The following is a 20231-nucleotide window of genomic DNA, read 5'->3' as shown; positions in this document are numbered from 1 at the left end:
TGTTAATTATACAAAACATTTTTAGTTTGATGTAGGTTTTAATTGTACTCTCGAACTATGAAATTTCTCATTTTAATTCGAAATCGTTATAAAAATATTGCGAGGGTTTTTATCACTTTGATGAAATCAAAACTAGAGAACATTTAAAATTTAAGAAGTAAATAGATACAAACGTGTCTTATCATTCTTTATATATTGAAAAATGTATTTAAAAAAGCAATAATGTAAATTGAATTAAAGATAGCAAAAAAATAATACTTACAAAATTTAATAAAAAAATTTAATTAACTCAATTTCGTGATTTTGTTATATTCGATAAATAATCGTTTCTTGCTAAAAATATAAAAGAAGTTTTTTTAAAAAAATATAACCAAAATATTTACTATACACAAATTTTGAAAACAAAAAAAAAAAAAAAAAACTCATAGTTTCACAAATGAAAAGTATTACCGGTGATATACTTTGTTTAGATTTACTATTATTTAGTTTCCACGGATTTGATTATTTGGATTTAGTTTAGATTTGATTTGCTTAGATTTCGGCTAATTCAATTCCCATTATCTAAATTTTTTTATCTACCGATATAGAAACTAAGATGAGAGTAATAACTGAAATTGAATAGTTAAAAAGATATAATGATTAAAGTGTTGTAAACTTTAAAAAAATGGTTTTAAATGAAGTCAAAACCTTGAAGTAATTGTTAAAAATAAAAAAGGTTAATTTTGAGTACAATAATTGATTTGATTGTTTAATCTAACAGAGCGACTTTGTACTCTATGTCTCCCTTTAAATTACAATAAAGCCCTTGCATGCCAATAATTTAGGGCCCACCCTCTTCTAATCTAAAAATCCATCCGTTCATTTGTTGACACGCGTAATACTAATTTTATATCTTAGAATATGTCCTCGTGCCACGTAATACCCAGAGTGGGACACGATTTTCCGTTATTTCGCACTATTAATACCACCACTCGATTCAGATCTACTTCCATTCTTTTCTTCTCTTCTTCATTCTTCTTCTTCTTCTTCTTCTTCTTCTTCTTCTTCTTCTTCTTCTTCACTCTCGAAGCCCTAGGCGGCTTGGCCTGAATATTGATTCCGAAATTCGATCTCGATCTTCAGTTTCCGTTAGGGTTTTCGGGGTTTCTTTGCTCCGGGAAGTCGATTTTTGAAGAATGTGATGTAGTTTTCTTTCTCAATCATGGTTTGATTTGGGTTCTTCAATGATGGTGATTTGGGACGGGAAAATGATTCGGAGGATGAGGATTCCGATGAGGGTTTGGTTAATTTTTCAAAAATCTATGGGGCTCCTCGTGGGTGGAAATCACACATCTTCCAGGTTTTGTACTCGCTAATTATTTTCTTCAATCTGGTTTTTGATTCTCTCTGCTAGTGTTATTTTCAGGAATTGTTTCCTATTTGCTTCGTCTTTCACGACGTTAAACGTTGAACGAACTCTGAGCGGGGATTGGGGGTGGAGATTGAAGAGATGAATTTGAAGGCTGTGAAATGGCAGATCATTCATGGGGCATTGGCCAGGCGCATTGTTGTTCGAATTTTCCTTCTCGCCTTGACTGTTTCGGCTGTTCCTTTGTTGCATATTTTTATGGGGGCTGATTTTGGAGTGATTCCCTCGGTGATCTTTCGCGATTGTGCTGTGAAGTATGGTGACATGGAAGCAAAAGTTTCTCGGGGATCGTATATGTTTCAAGGTCATTTTCTGAATCCAATTTGGGTGCCATTTGTAGCGATGCACTGTGAGGAGTATAAGAATCTGACGACTAATGTCGTTGCTGAGTTAATGGAGAAGAAACTTTTGAATCATAGTGCTAAATCTCTGTGTGTTGGAGAGGGATCGGGATCTGCCGTTTTGGCACTGAGGGACATTGGATTCAGCGATGTTATTGGTGTTGATCAACACCGTTTTTTCTCTCTAAGGAGAAAACAATTCGTTTACGAACTGGACTTTAAGAGTGGATACTTTGATTTTGTTTTCTCTAGAGATCTAGACAGGCATTCGGTCCCTGCACTTTTGGTGCTCGAGATCGAGCGCGTGCTTCGGCCTGGTGGAATTGGGGCTGTTATTGTGTCCTCGAGTGGGTCAATGCCAAATAATTTGATTAGAGCTGCGACTCCAGTTTCATCTTTGCTGAAAACTTCCACTGTGATGCATGTTGGCCATGTTAACAACTTAACTCTGGTTGTATTTAAGAAGAAACTCGAAGAACATCGCCATTTGGAGCGTCGCATGTCGTCTGAATGTCGCTCTCTGACAAGGAACAAGCCTTTGATTCGAAAACTGGAGCCTCTTGTGAAGGAAGGACCTGTGGGATTTGATAAAAAGTTGTCTTATTTACCAAAGTTTGTTGATGTTTCCAGTGGGAAAAGGTTGATATATGTTAATATTGGAACAGGGAAACGCTTGAACCACACAAACACAGATTGGTTTCCACCTTCCTATCCTGTGGATCGCAGAGATTTTAATGTTTATTTTGTTGATCATGACATGTCTTATCTCGCCACCCATATTCATAACCCTGGAGTCACGTTTGTTTATCATCCTGCCCTAGCAGGAATTGATCAGACAACAGATAGCGACGATGCGGCCGATGACGAAGATGAAGAGCCTTACATTGACGACGAGTTTGATTTCCTGTCTTGGTTCAAGGAAACTGTGCAGCATTCTGATTTCGTCGTCTTGAAGATGGATGCAGGGAAGGAAGAACTGAAGTTTCTGTCAGATTTGTTCGAAAGTGGGGTTATTTGCTGGGTGGATGAGGTGTTCCTGAGCTGCAGAGATGGAGTTGATGAAGAAGATGGTGATCTGAAGAAAAGAGAATGTATGGATTTGTACAAGGATTTGAGGAACAGTGGTGTTTATGTTCATCAATGGTTTCTTGATGCTGCTCCTTCATCCATGAAAATCTGAAGTTGTCTAGTTTGGTTCATGGTTGGTGAGTAAGAATGCTGATGAGTTGCTATGTGGTTGAGCGCTCAATTAGACTTATTATAATAAGCAACCACTTTGTTTACTATTTTCTGCTCTTACTTTTTTCAAGTATTGAAGCAATGAACTGAATCTGCATCGTTTTTGTTTATAATAAAGAACTCTTGTACGAGTTTGCTTTATGGTTGGTGGGGATGTTGATGCATTTTATATTTTAATATGATTATATGATTTGATTAATTTCTTAGGTCTCCTACTTTTTGATTTATATTATAATGTTAATCATAGTCATGATGTGTTTGCACCGACAATGGGGTGTTTTAGTACCTCTAATGTATGATGTGACATGAATGACCTATGATGTTTATGAATTATTAATATTAGGTGGATTATACTTCCAAATCCAATAATGACTGCCCGATTTAATTGGTCGATATGAAATCACATTCTCTATCATTGCCGGAGATGTCGAATATCATTTTTGGTTACCCTAGTTTCGAAGATAATTTTTAGTACTATGGGGGTTTCTATACTACCTTCATTCATCTTTCAACAACAAGAGTTTAACATGATTAGGAGTGGCACTTTCTTTTCTAGTAAAAAAGGGGTTATATATATATATATTAGTCTCCTTGAAATTAAGGAGTGAGAAAAGAAAATGAAAAAGTGGATGCATAAGTTTTATAATTTCTTTTTTTTTATTAATTATAAGTTTAGTATCTAATCTTATATTTGCTCAATTCCTACGCTCTTTTTAAAAAATAAAATATTATTTTTAATTATAATAAAATGAATCAAAATATTTATAAAATATCACAAATGTATTTACTGTAAAGTTGGTGGCATTAAGAAGAGAACCAATTTGTTTGTTATCATTGTTGCTACTTGGAAGTAAAATATTTAAGAGGGTGATATCATTGGAAAGACAAAATAAAAAGAATAGAGATCTAAAGAAAGATGGCAAAAGAGGAGGAAGAAGGCGAGAAGAAAAGATTTAGAGAGAAATACAGAGATCAGAAAGGAAGAAAAAAAATATCTAAAGAAGTTCGAAAAAGAGTGACAATGAGGAAAGACCCCAACCATTGAAAAGGCGTAATGAATGTGGCATTGATTGTACAAGTTGACTTGCCAGTGCGGGTAGAGATCATAGTAAGTGCATTATTCGTGTCGAACTAGCTAAGCATATCGTATACAACATCCACAATTGTCAAGCAACTTTTTGATGTTGGAATAGAAATCTTAGACTTCGAAGGTGTAAAGACGAGAGCCACATACTATTACATATATATAGCAATAGCAATACCAATACCAAGATGCTAGAAGTGATTAAGCAAAAAGAAAAAATTGCAAAGGGTTTGAAGTCAAACAAAACGTGGCTCAGCTCAAGTATATATAATAGAGATAAATTCTAGAGACACTTCTGATGACGAGAATACAAGCACAACTGTTTACAATTTCCTTCTTTTTTTCTTCTTCCATTGCACAATGTCACAATGTGCTGATAATAAGCTTAAAGCAGCTTTCCTTTCTTGATTATTTAGATCAACATGTAGAAAATTCCGGTGGGAAAGAAAATCAATTCAGATGATGCAAAAAGAAATGCAATAAACACAGTGCTGTACAGAGTTTGCTTCAATGGTAATATTATGATAGTACCGTTCTTAACTTTCTTCTGGCCCATTGCTGACCCTTATCTCTAAGAGCCTATCCACGGGTTGTCTGCAAATTGGGCATCGATTCGTCTGGAACCTCAGCACCTTAGCACAACCACTACACATACACTGCCAACAAGAAGAGAACAAGTCATTCGTGCACAAGAAGTGGTCGTAGCAAGCACAGATGAATCCTGGAGAGATTAAACTATGAAAGAGAATGTTGTTGTTACCATGTGTCGGCAGGGAAGGACAGTCGTATCCCGTGGCTCTGACAAGCAAATGACACATTCCTTTCCAGGGTCATTTCCATCGACATCGCCCTCAACTGAATTGCCAATGCCATATATCTCCTGTAGCTCATATCTCATACCATTGACCCACAGGATTTGTTTCAACACTCTTACCTGATATTCACCTTTATCTTTCGCAAACACTGCTTGTGTTATTTGAGAATTCATGGGATCAGGTACCGGGGTACCATCTGGGCCAGTTTGGGTGTCTGTGGAAGCTTCAGCTTTTACGACTAATGGATAGACATCGGTGTCATTCACTTTCAGAAACTCAGACTCTTCAAACTTTGAGAAATCTATTCCTGTTCCAGAAGGTTGTCTGAACTTCTGTCCAAGCCCCTGCTCAAAATGAACGGTTACTGGTTGAAAAATGTCTTCTTTTACCGCGGTCAAGTTGCAATCTTCACCTTCTTTCGCAAAGAAGAAAATGGTGATACTGTTTCAAGATAAGAGAGACTCAGAATCTCATGCTAGCAGAAATCCAGGTCAAATTTCAAATAAAAGAAACAAGAAATTTAGTTGTAAAAACATCATGACAACCGCAGGAAAATGTTAAGACACTCCCAGTTCCTTTTCTATTTCCTTTCAAAATTCAGATTACAGCCCAAGAACTAAATAACAAAATAACACTAAGCTTAATAATATAGTCTCACTGAGCTTGGAGGAACACTCAAGCTTGCGAACAATACACACAGAGAAAAGGAAAAACAAAACACAATAACAAGGAATTTCTGCCCTCCTTCCTTGCTACCAACCAGCTACTTAAAACACAAAATAAACAAACGGTGACCTGTGCTGCACTCTCCCCTCTCAGGAGGTGGCTGCCCTGCCTTCTGCTTCAAAACATTCGTACCCTTCTCTGTGCCTCCTGTCCCCCTTTTAATCCCCACTACTAACGGACTGTGGGTCCCCTCTCTGGTCCCCATCCTCCTTGCTTTCTTCCCCTTCAACACGTGCCTGCTCGGGATTGGTTTCATGGTTATGATCTTCTTTGCCACTTGTCTCCCCCTCATTGGTTTCATGTTTTTTCTTATTCTTCCTATGATACGTAAATAGAATTGGTGGCCTAGCATCACTCTCCTCTTCCAAATCCACCTTGTCCTCAAGGTGGAATTCCGGAAATTGATATTTCATGTCAGTGCAACTCTCCCATGTCGCCTCGTGTGGGGGCAGTCCTTTCCAACTGATCAAGGCTTCCCATTCCCTAGTAGATGGATTCTTGCGATAGCCGTAAACCTCTTCCGGTTGTGTGATCCATTCGTGGTTTTCATTGATGTATGGAGTCAATGATTGTACGGTTTCTCCTCTTCCGACCGCTTTCTTCAACTGGGATACATGGAACACGGGGTGGATAGCAGCCTCAGCGGGTAGTTCAAGTCTATATGCCACCTTCCCGATCCTTTCTAAGACTCGATACGGTCCGAAATACTTTGGAGACAGCTTTTCATTTCTTTTCTTTCTGATGGATGCCTGTCTGTAAGGACGCAATTTGAGAAACACCATGTCCCCTTCCTGAAATTCTACTTCCCTTCGTTTACTGTCAGCTTGTTTCTTCATCCGTTCTTGTGCTAGTTTCAAGTGTTCCTTCAAGGCCCCCAGCGTTATATCCCTGTCTTTCAGCTGCTGGTCTAGCGTTGAATTAGGTGTCTCCATATCTCCATAATAAATCAAGGGAGGAGGTAAACGTCCATAGACGGCTTGAAAAGGAGTAATTCCAATCGAACTATGATAGGTTGTATTGTACCAGTATTCGGCCCAATGTAACCACTGGCTCCACTCCTGTGGTTTTTCCCCACAAAAGCACCTCAAGTATGTCTCGACACTTTTATTTACCACCTCGGTCTGCCCATCCGATTGGGGGTGATATGAGGAGCTCCTGTTCAGCTTAGTACCTGCCAGACGGAAGAGTTCCTTCCAGAAATGGCTTAGGAAAACCTTGTCCCTGTCGGACACTATAGACCTCGGGTACCCATGGAGTCTGACCACTTCCTTTATAAATGTTTCAGCCACCATCTTGGCCGTAAACGGATGCTTCAGCAGCAGGAAATGACTATATTTACTCAACCTATCCACCACCACCAGGATCACATCCCATCCCTTGGATTTTGGTAGTCCTTCAATGAAGTCCATGGAGATATCACTCCATATTGCATCTGGAATTTCTAAAGGCATCAGTAGCCCTGCTGGGGTTAAGGCTGATGACTTGTTTCGTTGGCAGATGGCACACTCTTCACAGTACCGCATAACATCCCTTTTCATTCCCTTCCAATAAATTTCCCCAGTCAGCCGCTTATAAGTTCTTAAGAACCCCGAGTGTCCTCCGAACACAGAGTCATGGTAGGTGTGCAATATCGTGGGAAGCAAGGTGGATTTGTTTGAGACTACCAATCTTCCCTTAAACTTCAGCACCCCCTGCTGCAGGGTGTAATGGGGTATCTCCATCCCTTGTTCTTCGATCAACCGGATGATTTCTCGCAGCGCTGGATCTTGCCTGGTTTCTTCTTTGAGGATCTCTACATCTATCAAAGCAGGAGCTGTAATTTGGTTCAGTTGTGCTGTTGGAGTTATCCTGGATAAGGCGTCGGCTGCTTTGTTTTCCAGCCCGGGTTGGTAAACTACCTCAAACGAATACCCCAAGAGTTTTGCTACCCACTTCTGGTATTGGGGCTGCACCACCCGTTGTTCCAACAAATACTTCAGCGATCTTTGGTCTGTCTTTACCGTGAACTTCCTTCCCAGTAGGTATGGCCGCCATCTCTGGACTGCAAGGACTACGGCAATTAATTCTCTTTCGTACACTGGCCTTGATCTGTCTCGAATACTCAAAGTTTTACTGAAATACGCCACCGGCTTCCGGCATTGAGTCAGCACAGCCCCCACTCCGAACCCTGAAGCATCGGATTCAATTTCGAAAGGCAGGCTGAAGTCGGGCATAGTGAGTACCGGAAGAGTCATCATGGCTCTCTTAAGTTTACCAAAGGCTGCCTCCTCTTCTTCACCCCATTTGTACGCACCTTTCTTAAGCAGCTGGGTAAGTGGCGCGGCTATTGTTCCATAATTCTTAACAAAACGCCGGTAGTAGCCCGTCAGTCCTAGGAAGCCCCTAACTTCCCGCACATTAGCCGGAGTTGGCCATTCACTCACTGCCCGTATCTTTTCTGGATCTGCTTCGATACCTTGTTCCGAAATGAAATGCCCCAAGTAACTAATCCGCGGTTTTGCAAAGCTGCATTTCTCCATATTCACATATAACTCCTTTTCTTGGAGTAATCCTAGGACCACTTCTAAGTGCTGGAGGTGCTCTCCCATCCCTTGGCTATACACTAAAATATCATCGAAGAATACCAGCACAAACCTTCTCAAATACGGCTTAAACACTTGATTCATCAGGGCTTGAAAAGTCGAGGGAGCATTGGTTAATCCAAACGGCATCACCAGGAATTCATAATGCCCTTCATGCGTTCTGAACGCGGTCTTCTCGATGTCTTCTGGGCACATTCTTATTTGATGATAACCGGCTTTGAGATCGATTTTAGAAAACACACTAGCCCCCTTCAATTCATCAAACAATTCTTCTATCACCGGTATAGGGAACTTGTCGGGGATCGTGACGTTGTTCAATGCCCGATAGTCTACACAGAACCGCCAGCTTCCGTCTCTCTTTCTCACTAACAGAACCGGGCTGGAGTACGGGCTTTTGCTCGGACGAATAATCCCTGAGGTCAACATCTCATCCACCAGTCTTTCCATTTCTTCCTTTTGATGATGCGCGTACCGGTATGGCCTTACGTTGACTGGATCAGCTCCACTCTTCAAGTAAATATGGTGATCAATGCCACGCTGGGGTGGGAGTGTTGAGGGCCATTCAAACACGCGAGCAAACCGCTGGAGCAGGGCTGCTATTGGTTCCGCGTTCATCTCCCCTGGCTCTCTATCCTGTTCATACTCTTCCAACGGCCCACACTCTATGGTTCTGCACTCCACGAGGAACCCCTGATCATCAGCTCCCCACGATTTCATCAGATTCTTCAAACTTACTCGAGCTTTGGTAAGGCTCGGATCCCCTCGTATCACCACCTTCTTCCCCTGATGATGGAATGTCAACACCAGCCTTTTCCAGTCGACTTCGGTCACTCCCAGAGAGTGGAGCCACTGCATCCCGAGGATCATGTCTACTCCTCCCAGCTGCAGAGGTAGGAAGCTATCTGTCACCTTCCAACCTTCCAAGTGCACCTCGACATCCTGGCACACCCCCTTCCCTTTGACTGCTGTTCCCGACCCCAGGATCACTCCATAGTTCGGTGTCTCCTGCAATGTTACTCCCAATCTGGTCACCAAATCTTCCGCAATGAAGTTGTGTGTCGCCCCACAGTCGATCAGAATCACTACCTCTTCTCCTCCTACCTTTCCCTTGACCTTCATAGTCCCCGGGTTATTCAATCCCACCACGGAGTTAAGCGACAATTCGATGTTTAAGTTCTCCACGCCTTGCACGTCTACTTGTTTCATCTCAGCCTCCGCATCAAAGAATTCCTCCTCCACAATCTCTAACTCTTCCCCTCCTTCTTTGACTACGAGCATCCGGAGCTCCTTATGTTCTTTCAATTTGCATCGATGCCCTGCAAAGTACTTCTCCCCACAACGGAAACACAAGCCCTTTTCTCTTCGAGCTTGGAACTCTGCGTCAGACAACCTTTTCGTGGGCCCTTCCCGTCGGTTATCCCCCGTAGCTACCTCTCTCAGGGTGATCGTTCTCATTGGCCAACTTCCACTGGTCGTTCCTTCTTTCGTGGCTGTCGCTATGGTGTTCTTAGTTTGCAGGGGTTTATGGCCCGTTTTACTATCGTAGGCACTGATCAGCCCACATTCCCTTCGGACCATTTCCCTATTTTCTATCTTCAAAGCCAGCTTCATCATCTGGGCCAGCCCATTGGGCTCCAGGGTTTCTACTTCAGACTTCAACCATGGGCTTAACCCGTTCATAAACGTTTCTTCTAACACCACCGTAGGTAGGGAAGCCACCGGAGCCAGTAGCTTGTCGAAACGATTCCGGTACTCCTCGACTGTGGTCTCCTGCTTGATCGTTAAGAACCTGCCCACCAACGTTCCTTCCCTGGTCGCTCGGAACCTCACCAGCATTTTCTGTTTTAAATCATCCCAGCCGGCAAAAGCTTCCCGCTCTTCTTGTGATCGGTACCAATCCAACGCAGGCCCATCGAAACTGATCACCGCCACCGTGAGTTTCTCTGAATCCGTCAGGTTGTGTATCTTAAAATATCGGTCTGCTCGGAAAAGCCATGAGTCGGGTTCGGTTCCATCGAATACTGGCATCTCCACCTTCTTAAACTTACTCCGATCTACTGATCGCTCTTCCTCTGTTTTCGTTTCCAGCTTCGGCTCTTCAACCATCGCTAGAGGTGACGCCTCTGCCATGGTGACCTTGCTAGTAGATCCTTCTTCTATCTTCCGTTCGGGAGAATCTTCTTTAACGATTCCTTCAATGTACTTCAATATCACCTGCTGCTGTTGCGCCTGTTTGTCGATCTGAGAGTTCATTTCCGCGATGCTTTTGGCTAACAAGGCTATATTCTCCTCTATCACCGGTAGCCTTTTCATTTCCAACTCCACCGTCTCCAACCTTTCTTCCACTGCTTTCGTCATGGATACGTTTTGCCCAGGTATGATGCTCTGATACCAAAAATGTTAAGACACTCCCAGTTCCTTTTCTATTTCCTTTCAAAATTCAGATTACAGCCCAAGAACTAAATAACAAAATAACACTAAGCTTAATAATATAGTCTCACTGAGCTTGGAGGAACACTCAAGCTTGCGAACAATACACACAGAGAAAAGGAAAAACAAAACACAATAACAAGGAATTTCTGCCCTCCTTCCTTGCTACCAACCAGCTACTTAAAACACAAAATAAACAAACGGTGACCTGTGCTGCACTCTCCCCTCTCAGGAGGTGGCTGCCCTGCCTTCTGCTTCAAAACATTCGTACCCTTCTCTGTGCCTCCTGTCCCCCTTTTAATCCCCACTACTAACGGACTGTGGGTCCCCTCTCTGGTCCCCATCCTCCTTGCTTTCTTCCCCTTCAACACGTGCCTGCTCGGGATTGGTTTCATGGTTATGATCTTCTTTGCCACTTGTCTCCCCCTCATTGGTTTCATGTTTTTTCTTATTCTTCCTATGATACGTAAATAGAATTGGTGGCCTAGCAGAAAAGCATCGCATCGTGAAGGATAAAGTAAATAACTAAATAAAATAAAATTTAACAATTGACAGCACTAAGAAGACAGATGCTAAAAAAGGAAAAACAGAAAGCGATCCAAAGAATGTTTTCAAATGCTCTTAAGGCTTATCCCCTAAGTTTTGTCTCAAGGATCTTTGGTTCAGAAACTTGAGCTATCTTCAATTCATAAGTTGTTCAGACTAATGCCTACATGACAATCAAGAATGCATCAAGAATTGGAATACTTATGGACTATGACAATAGTTAAAATAATAACACCAGTTTATTGTCCTATTTATAAGAGTCAACTTACATGTGTGTCATACTAATACAACATGGGCTTGGAATATATTTCATTATATTACTTTCACTAAGACTTGAAGGAGCCCCTGAAAATGAAAGGTTAAGAAAAGACCAACCACTCGACCCCATAAGAATAGTGAGAGTGATATTAGGAGGAGTAAGAACCTTTGCTTTAAAAAGTGATGATGAACGTAAAATCTTTTATATGACCGTGATTCACGGTTTACAAACATATGATTTCATTTATGATTCTGTGTATGAAACTTCAGCCTCCCCTCTGAAAACAAGACAGACTACTAATTAAGCCTTATCAAAAATTGCCTCTAATCAAACTCATAAGCAGCGGAAGGAAAGGACTGTCCACATTTTCCATTTTTGATTTCGGTGAGTTGAGGGGGGAGCGGGATGGCAATCAATAAGCTAAGGTTTAATAAATGATTGTAGGTGAATACAACCCGTAATACCAGCATAATCAACAAATTTCCGTAGTCAACTTGAACATAGCTCAGATAATCACAAGGCCGTAGGTTCAAACCCCCTACCCTGGTGTACAAAGTTATATTCTTTAAAAGAAAAGACCAACAACAAACACCTGCAGTCTTGATCAAGGTGTGTTCAAATTCAAGCCCGAAAGCTAGCATTCACAACAATATACACCTGAAATTGACTCAGTTTAGTTCCAAGGAGTTAAACCTCTCAATCGTCTCTAACCGTAGGGGAAATTCTCCTTTTCACCACCATAGAGAACTGCTGCTTCACAATTTTAATCATTAAACATCTATGAAAAACCAGAGAACAGGACTTGTTCCAATCATTTTTAACAAGCATGGAAGGTTTCTTGAAATCTACATCAAAGCACACAAGGCTATAATTCTTTAAGCAAAACAAACCATGCAAGACTTGTTCAACCATCTTTGCTCCTCAGTATCAGACAAGCAAAAGACAAACAACATCAGACCCAACAATTCCAAAAACCATCAAATACCTTCAATTAACAATCACAGATACAAAAGGAAAAAAAAAAAAAAAGGAAACAAAAAGCTCCCAAGATTAGAACAAAACACAAACCTCCCAGCAACGGTGGCATCGAACGTGAACGATACAAGATATTGCCCCGGATTTTCTTCATCGGGTTCAACCTTAAGAGTTTCCTTCTTGAGATTAACATCATTCCGTATAGTAACCGCCTTCTGATGCTCAACATAGGGCGTTTGAGGCGGCATAGGAGGGCCATAAGGGTATCTCCCACCAACCCAATGAGCAGGATCCATCTGGGGATGACCTCCACGATGGTGGTGATCGTAAGGCGCCGGTAAAGGCATCGGCATGGAAGGCGGTGGACCAGGTGGCGGTGGAAAGTAGCCAGGATACTGGTAATACGGCGGGGGATGATTGGGATGGTTGGGATATTGAGTTGGGTAAGGCGTAGCGGCAGCGAAAACGTATCGATTACTTGTAATTTCGGGTTGGGGTGGTGGTGGGGGTGGGGGAGTTGGGTGATTCCGGCGACTACCGTGTCTTCTACGGGCATTGGAACCGGAACTGCCAATGTTACCCATGGGGGTGAATCAAATCTGAAGGTGGGGGAACCCAAATGAGGAAAAGAGAAAGGAAAGGCAGAAGAAGGAGAATGAAAAGAGGAAGAAGAAGAAGAAGATATAGAAGGGAAGGGTGAAATTGGGTGGAAATGACAGAGGCGAGGGTAAGGAAAATGGGAAAAGAACAGAGAAGAGAGAGAGAGAGAGAGGGGAATGGAGGTTGGGTGGCGAGTATAATGGGGATTGCGTAAAGCTCCACCCAGAAAGACCATCCATTTCAGGATGGGAAGGTCATGACTCTTCTTAAACTGAGCTGTTCTTTCTCTTTCTCTTTCTCTTTCTCTCTCTCTCTCTCTCTTCCTTTTTCTTTTTCTTTTTATAAATAAATAATCAAATCAAAGGGAACCCAAATATGCTTTTTTTTTTTATATATATATATATATATACATATATTTATCTCAATTAATTATATTTTCCTTTCTAAAATTTGGCTTTTTTTTCTTTTTTTTTTTTCAATTTCATATCTATGATTTGGTTAAAATTAAATAAAATATGCTTTTAATTTAGAGATTTTTCCAAGAATAATAAAAAATAACTGGTTTTTTTCAAAAATAATAATAATAAACAAATTATTAACACCTCAATAAAAATCTATTGTACAAATGTTTTCTCTTTTATTCTTTTTTTTTTTTACCATTTTTTAAAGATAAACAAAAAAAAAAATTAGATTTCACAGTAAAAAAAAGATAAAAATTTACTACCTGATTTTATCATGAACGGTACATATTTTGCCTATTTTGTCATTTTTAGGATTTATATTTTGCCTATTTTGTCATTTTTAGGATTTTACGCGTCTAGAGATTTTATTTGTAAATGATAATTTTTAAAATTAAAGATATTATCTAATTATTGTTTATAATTACGAGATAGGACGATCAAATATTTAACTTTTAAGATCAATAGTTTAAGTACTATAGTAATTGAGTTGTAGTCGTAAAATGTGTTATTTTTATTGCATTGGTGATGTGGTTTTTTGTAAGAGTGTAAATTAAACTTAGAAAAATTAAAATGATTGAAACAAACCGAGTTGATTTGATGATTTATTTCAATTCTTTTTAGTATAGACCTAGAATAATTTTGGTTCGTATTTGGAGCAAACATTTGTTTTGAGTTTTGACGTATGAAGATCACCTTAATGAGTGAAAGCGAGGTAAACATGTAAGCATGATATTAGATAAGTAGGGTTTACAATCTTGATTTTTCAAAAAGTAAAAACAAGAACAAAATAGTTATAATATGATGATGATTAACATGTGTATCAAGGAAGTTCAAATTCCTATTTATTATATCAAACAATATACACTATATATATATATATATATATATATATATATATATATATATATATATATATATATATATATTATAACTCTTTTTAACCTTTTTGTTTTTACTTTGACTAATTTTATGTATGATTAAGAGGTCTTATCAAAGCTCTACATATCATTTTTTAATCTTTAATCTCATGGGGAATGATAATACAAACTATGTCGTTTGAGTTGGGTAGTCCAACCCAACTCTTATAATATAGGTTGTATAGTTTAGGTTATTCTGATTATTCTTAAATTTCTACGAGGAATTGATGACTATCATATGAGATAGAAGGACTAAATTTAGATAGAGATTTAAAAAAAAAAAAAAAAAAAAAAAAAGAGGCAAAGTGGGAAGAAAAAAAGAGTGGTAATAAGAAAAAGGAAATTATGCCTTTTTCCACTAATGAAATTATGTCTGCTCAAAATAAAGAAACAAAATTGTTATACCCTACCAACCATACCCATTTTTCTTTTCAAATTAACTAAATTATTGTCTTTATCCTCCACACTAACCCCATTATATATATATATATATGAAGGAAAGTTTGCTTCTACTATATTCATATATCAATCATTTTCTCCTTTATATTTAATAAATAAAAAAGAAATAACTCTTTTTCCTCTTTAATACCACCAAACAAATTTTTATATCTTTCTTTTTGATACCATTGAATCTATGCATGTGAAATTTTATTAGAATGTGTGAATAAATTGGACCCATTCAATATTTGTAAATAGAAAAATATGTTTTTAGTTAATCTCACATTTAGTACAAATAATACAATTAAATATAAATATATTTAAGTATTTGGTTGGTAACGAAAAAAATATATCATATTGATTTTTAGAATTTTATTCGAGTTTATTTTTCTATTATATCTTTAGGTTTGAAAATGTTGCATCTTTATTTTTAAATTTTGATTTTAATTTATGTTTAATTGCTAAATTTCACCATTTTAATTTTCACATGATTTTACACTCTTATCTCTTACTTGTGATTTTATTTCACTTTTGTACTTGAAGTTTAATTTCTGATGAACAAATTATTAAAACTAATTTAATTATCTTAAATTAATCCATAGATATCTATACCAAGAATCGATTAATATGCATAATGCTCGATTGACACAAAATTTGTATTACCGTAGTTGAAATTGGTAGAAAGGGAGATCAAAATTACATAACTAAAAAACATTAAAGTAATAAGAATCTAAATTTGAAGTAATCAAGATTTCACGATAAATAATAAAGTATTAAATTAAAAAGGAAATGGGTGTAAATATAGTGATGACATATATATATGATATTAAAAAGAAAATGGGAATGGAATGATGGAAACGTGTAGGGAATGAGGAATAGGGTAATTGTGCTTTATTCGGCGAATAAATATTGATTTCACGAAACACCAAATAACTTCTCCATGTTGGACGCATCCATTTTTCATTTTAAATTCACTTTTGTATTCATACTTATCTCTTCATCACTCATTTCACTCTCTCTCCAATATATATATATATATATATAAATATATTTATATATTATGAGTCTTTGGTCCAAAGAATGTAACCTTACACATATAGTCAAAATAACAAAAGAAAAAATAAAGAGACCAAGGGAGTGACTTTTGTGTGTGTGTGCATGTTGGTTTTGAGCTTGGGCTCCCAACTTTCGGCCCAATTACACCAAATTTTAATGGAATAGTCGCAAATGTGACGATTATATTCAAAATATAACAACATTTAAAAAAAATTACAAATATAGTAAAATCAATATAACAACATTTTAAAAAAATTACAAATATAGTAAAATCTATTGATGATAGGAGTCTATCACTTGATAGACTATATAGTAAATGTTAGTCTATCACTGATAAACCATAAGACTTCTATCGACGATAGATTTTGCTATATTTACAATTTTTTTAGAATATTGCTACATACTTAATAATTATTTAATTTTCCATTGTATCCAAAATCACATTTTAGTTCCGATTTTAAAATCGTTTGCATACAATCACACTTGATAATTAAATTTGTATTTTTTAAAACAAACAATGAAAATGAATAAAAAACCAGACAAAGACCTAATGGTTTTTCAGTTCAAAATTTAAATTAATTTTGAAAACATTCATAACATAAACAAAGAAATTTATAGGTGGGTGTTTATAACTTAAAATTTAAAAGACTAAGGAAAAAAAAAAAGCAAATGGTTATGAAAAAAAAAATTAAAACCAACAACATACAAATAGGTATGCTGTATACTTCATTTATTTTCAATTTTACCTCTACCCCTCGATAATTCAATTCAATCTTAGTCTTTTACCTCTTACAATGAAAAAATTGGTAATGTCAAGTTTTCATTTTTGCAAAATTGAAAAAAAAATGATGGGATTTTTTTAAAACAAATTGAATGAAGGGTGTGCATAAGTAATTTAGTCCAAAATTACCATGAACTTCAACTAAAATCTGAGTCCAAATGAGGTTGGACCCAAAAATTTCCCCTCCAATCTTTTCATCTTCTGATATATATTCCTGGATGCCCAAAATAATCATCAAGCAAATCAATCAAGACAACAACATAAATTTAGCATCTCACAAACATTCAATATAAACGAGCAAAGCTCAATAGACAAGCCGACAAGATACAATTAACATTTCAAAGATGGATTTGTTCAATCCCCCACCCTATAATTATTAGAGATGAAAAGGAAATTAATCAATCATAGCTCTGAACACTGAATGGAATCATATATTATTCAAAAGAGTGCAATCTGCAAAATACTGACTTATCCATACAAAGGAAAGGATTCATCTCCATAATACACATGCAGTTTAAGCCGTTTCCAGGCACCACAAAAAGAATAACATAATATAGAGGTTCTTACGGCAAACCTTTATGATCAAGAACGCTCAATTTTTCACGGTCGTCACATGCTTCAGGAGCATGTTCACAACATCTTGTGAAATTCTAGCAGACTCTTCTTTCAGGTGATAAATCTTTTCATCTGTCTCGATTTCAAGCCGCTTAACATTAGCTCCCGAATCTCCACTACTCTATATGATCAAGGGCAGAGTTAAGCATATATATTCCAACACCCCTGGATGGTTATTCCATAAAGAAGACAAAGTGTGCATGTTTGCAATAATTCCTATACTAACCTCAGCAAGTTTTCTTTGGAAATCAGACTCGACTTGGGCACGATATGCAGCAATTTCCTTATCAGCCTCTTCTTTGGCTTGTTTCAGTCTAGCCAATTTTGCTAAAAGGAAAGGAAAATCAAGTCGTTGAGTTATAAGTTTTGTTTAACTTTACAGATTCATAAAGTAATAAGGAAAAGGTAGATCAATAGAGGGAAAATAGGATTTGATAATGATCCATCTTGATATTTCACAAAGTCGTGTCACGCAAATTATGAACTGAACTCTGGAACTACATGCCATTCGAGGAAATCAACATATTTGGACCAAAGACTTGTGCCTGTGAATGTTGAAAAATAAAAAATAAAAAAACCAAAAATAAAGGGTAAGCTTACCATTTCTGGCAGCATTGACAATGTGTTGAGCTTCTTGCTCCGCAGCAAGCAATTGTTGGATACCACCTTGACCCCTAGTCGCCATATTCTCCCCTACAAAAGAAAATGAATTTTTGTGAAGAAAGTAAATTAGTAAAAGAAGGTCGTGGAAACTCAGCAAAATGACATCCTGATCAGAAACTGTGATGCTAAATGTGATTAATTTTTGTCTGATGAGATCAAGGATCTTGATTTGCTAAATCAAGCCAATTTCTTAACCAAAGTGTTAGTGGTAACAGTAGTACTGGAGCAAATCATCACAAGAGGCAGCTCATCCTATCATGTTTTCTTTAATACAACAGATTGTGGGAATGAGAGATTGAGCCTCCCACCGCTAAGATGTAAAGTCATGACAATTACCACCGAACTATGCTCACTTCAACATCATGTCATGTTTTAATATTCAAGGCTTCAATACTTATGAGTAAGATTCCAGCTTCCATAAAACCCACGCGGCTTGTAGCTTGGGCTAATGAAGCCTTACTCCACTTAGAAATGAAAACAATTCACAAATCTTAACGCTTAAAGTGGGTGGTACTTCAAAAGGGGTAGTTGGCTCAAGAGTTTTTCCAAACATCGTTAAGACTATTTTAGTCTCGTCTCATTTTAATTTAGTGAAACCTAAAACTAGTCTACAAAATTTAAATTATAGTTTATCACCTAATCGACACACTAATTTTAGTCCTTAATCGTGGCCATATCATTAACTATAACAACCGAAGAGGAAAGTACATGAAAATGATTGAATTTTTTCTCAGCTTAAGTTTCAAAACCAAAGTCAACTTAGAAATTTGATGCACCGGAATACAAAATAACCTCTATCCATAAACTCAACCCAAACCTAGTTCACCAAAAGATTCTTCTACAACAAATCTTTTAAAATCGTAAATAGATTATGGACATCAAAAGTAAGACTGAAGACTTAAAACTTCAGAAAAATCAAATAAATCTCAAGTTTCAAATTCCCAAATCCAACGGTTAATTACACTATCCAGATGCAGCTTCCTTGACCTGGCGGAAGCGGATGCAGATCGAATAAGTCTCGATTCGTCAGGCCTCAAATCTAATAAAACAAAGAGATCACCCTAAAAGAAACTTCTGATATCAATCCAAAGAGAACCGGGAATAGAAAACAAAAGAATGCGGAAACACAGATCTCGTCAGTAACCAGGCGTACACCAACATCGGCGAGACGAAACGGAGAGAAAGAAATCGGCAGTCAAAGAAGTAGAAGAATCAATCACACGGAACAGAAAAGCAAAGCGATGAAGAAGATGAAACGATGATAGATTCAGATTCCAACAGAGGAGATCATGAATAGGAATAGTTAAGGGGGGAGAGTGAGGGAATAGTAGTTAGAGAGATGGTTACCTGAAGATCGGAGAGTTTGCGGGTGCGAAGAAATTGGAAGATTCAGAGGAAATCGGGATCGGTGTTGTTGAAGGAAAAAAAGAGGGAGGAGAGAAGTTATGGGGTGAGGTGGATTTTTTGTTTATCTTTTTTTTAAGGGAGCAAAAAAAAGGAGGTGGGTCGCGAGGAACACGATTCTTCTTTGGTTGTAGAGGGAATTTACTGTTTTGCCAATAATGTTTTTAAGCAATTCCACTTTCTCCTCTATTCTTTTCATCCTCTTACTCGTGCGTCTCTTTTTTTATTTTTTTTTCTACCATTTCTTTCCATCATTTTCTTTATTTTTTAATTTTCATTTAATCTTTTCATCGATTTTCTTCTTTTCGTCTATGGGATATTTTACAGACGTCTGGGCTTTTTTTTGTTTTTTGAATTGTGTCTTATAGAGTATAAATATTTTACCGTTTTTTTATATTTTTGAAAAGACTCCTAAATTTAAAACTTATATTTTTATTTTAATCCTTATAACTTCTACTTTTAACAGATAGATTTGTGAAATTTTAGAAATTTCAATTTAACTTAAAATTTTTAAATTTTCATTTGGTATCTGTTCGATTCAGGGTAAAAAAAATCGTATAAATCTAATAATCTCATAAAATTGAAGGTTTCAAATCATTCTTTTTTTTTTTTTTTTTCTCGTGAGGATTTAGACAAATGTTTCATAGTTTACTAACGTGAGATAATACTTTTTTTCTTCTTTTTTAACCATCTGTCTGATGAAAACTTACAAGGATCTTATAATTTCGACACTTTGTTCAAGCTCAATGTACAAACTATAAGATTTAAAACTAACGTGTTTCATAGAGTTTTAGTTTGTGTGTTTTGTTTATTTATGCATGTGTTATTTACATGATCTTTTGTGCTTTGCTATTTAAGGGCGTTTGTTTATTGTATTATTGTATGTTCATT

At 37.4% G+C, this 20231-nt stretch overlaps 3 protein-coding genes across 4 annotated transcripts; 1 reads left to right on the top strand and 2 right to left on the bottom strand.

Moving 5' to 3' along the window:
- The first annotated feature begins 1063 nt into the window (after positions 1-1063).
- LOC107990602 (uncharacterized) lies at positions 1064-3129 on the top strand. The gene is made up of 2 exons (XM_017044153.2): positions 1064-1350; positions 1449-3129. The coding sequence occupies exons 1-2, from the start codon at positions 1224-1226 to the stop codon at positions 2927-2929; spliced, it is 1608 nt and encodes a 535-aa protein (XP_016899642.2). The 5' UTR covers positions 1064-1223; the 3' UTR covers positions 2930-3129.
- Positions 3130-4301: 1172 nt separating this feature from the next.
- On the bottom strand, positions 4302-13370 carry LOC103486475 (probable E3 ubiquitin-protein ligase LOG2). 2 transcript variants are annotated; one of them, XM_008444453.3, is made up of 3 exons: positions 12499-13370; positions 4833-5328; positions 4302-4728 (listed from the first exon to the last, which is right to left on the bottom strand). In XM_008444453.3, the coding sequence occupies exons 1-3, from the start codon at positions 12987-12989 to the stop codon at positions 4609-4611; spliced, it is 1107 nt and encodes a 368-aa protein (XP_008442675.2). In that variant the 5' UTR covers positions 12990-13370; the 3' UTR covers positions 4302-4608. The 2 variants fall into 2 exon arrangements, with proteins under 2 accessions (XP_008442675.2, XP_050940139.1); XM_051084182.1 differs by lacking the exons at positions 4302-4728; positions 12499-13370 and adding an exon at positions 5683-10816 and having other exon boundaries at positions 5192-5328.
- Positions 13371-17069: 3699 nt separating this feature from the next.
- LOC103486476 (V-type proton ATPase subunit G1-like) lies at positions 17070-19519 on the bottom strand. Its single transcript, XM_008444454.3, has 4 exons — positions 19284-19519; positions 17874-17966; positions 17500-17600; positions 17070-17394 (listed from the first exon to the last, which is right to left on the bottom strand). The coding sequence occupies exons 2-4, from the start codon at positions 17956-17958 to the stop codon at positions 17251-17253; spliced, it is 330 nt and encodes a 109-aa protein (XP_008442676.2). The 5' UTR covers positions 17959-17966; positions 19284-19519; the 3' UTR covers positions 17070-17250.
- Between the last annotated feature and the right edge of the window lie 712 nt (positions 19520-20231).

Source organism: Cucumis melo, chromosome 4 (assembly GCF_025177605.1).
Source record: "Cucumis melo cultivar AY chromosome 4, USDA_Cmelo_AY_1.0, whole genome shotgun sequence".
Lineage (NCBI taxonomy): Eukaryota > Viridiplantae > Streptophyta > Magnoliopsida > Cucurbitales > Cucurbitaceae > Cucumis > Cucumis melo.
Note: the sequence above shows the minus strand (reverse complement) of the source record. Positions and strands in the feature narration are given on the sequence as shown.

Coding starts and splice junctions, on each gene's coding strand:
- LOC107990602 (XM_017044153.2), top strand. CDS start 1,224: ATGATGGTGATTTGGGACGGGAAAATGATTCGGAGGATGAGGATTCCG. Junction 1,351..1,448: donor ATCTTCCAGGTTTTGTACTC/GCTAATTATTTT, acceptor ACGTTAAACGTT/GAACGAACTCTGAGCGGGGA.
- LOC103486475 (XM_051084182.1), bottom strand. CDS start 10,553: ATGACGAAAGCAGTGGAAGAAAGGTTGGAGACGGTGGAGTTGGAAATG.
- LOC103486476 (XM_008444454.3), bottom strand. CDS start 17,958: ATGGCGACTAGGGGTCAAGGTGGTATCCAACAATTGCTTGCTGCGGAG. Junction 17,601..17,873: donor TGTCAATGCTGCCAGAAATG/GTAAGCTTACCC, acceptor CTTTCCTTTTAG/CAAAATTGGCTAGACTGAAA. Junction 17,395..17,499: donor TCCAAAGAAAACTTGCTGAG/GTTAGTATAGGA, acceptor TTGATCATATAG/AGTAGTGGAGATTCGGGAGC.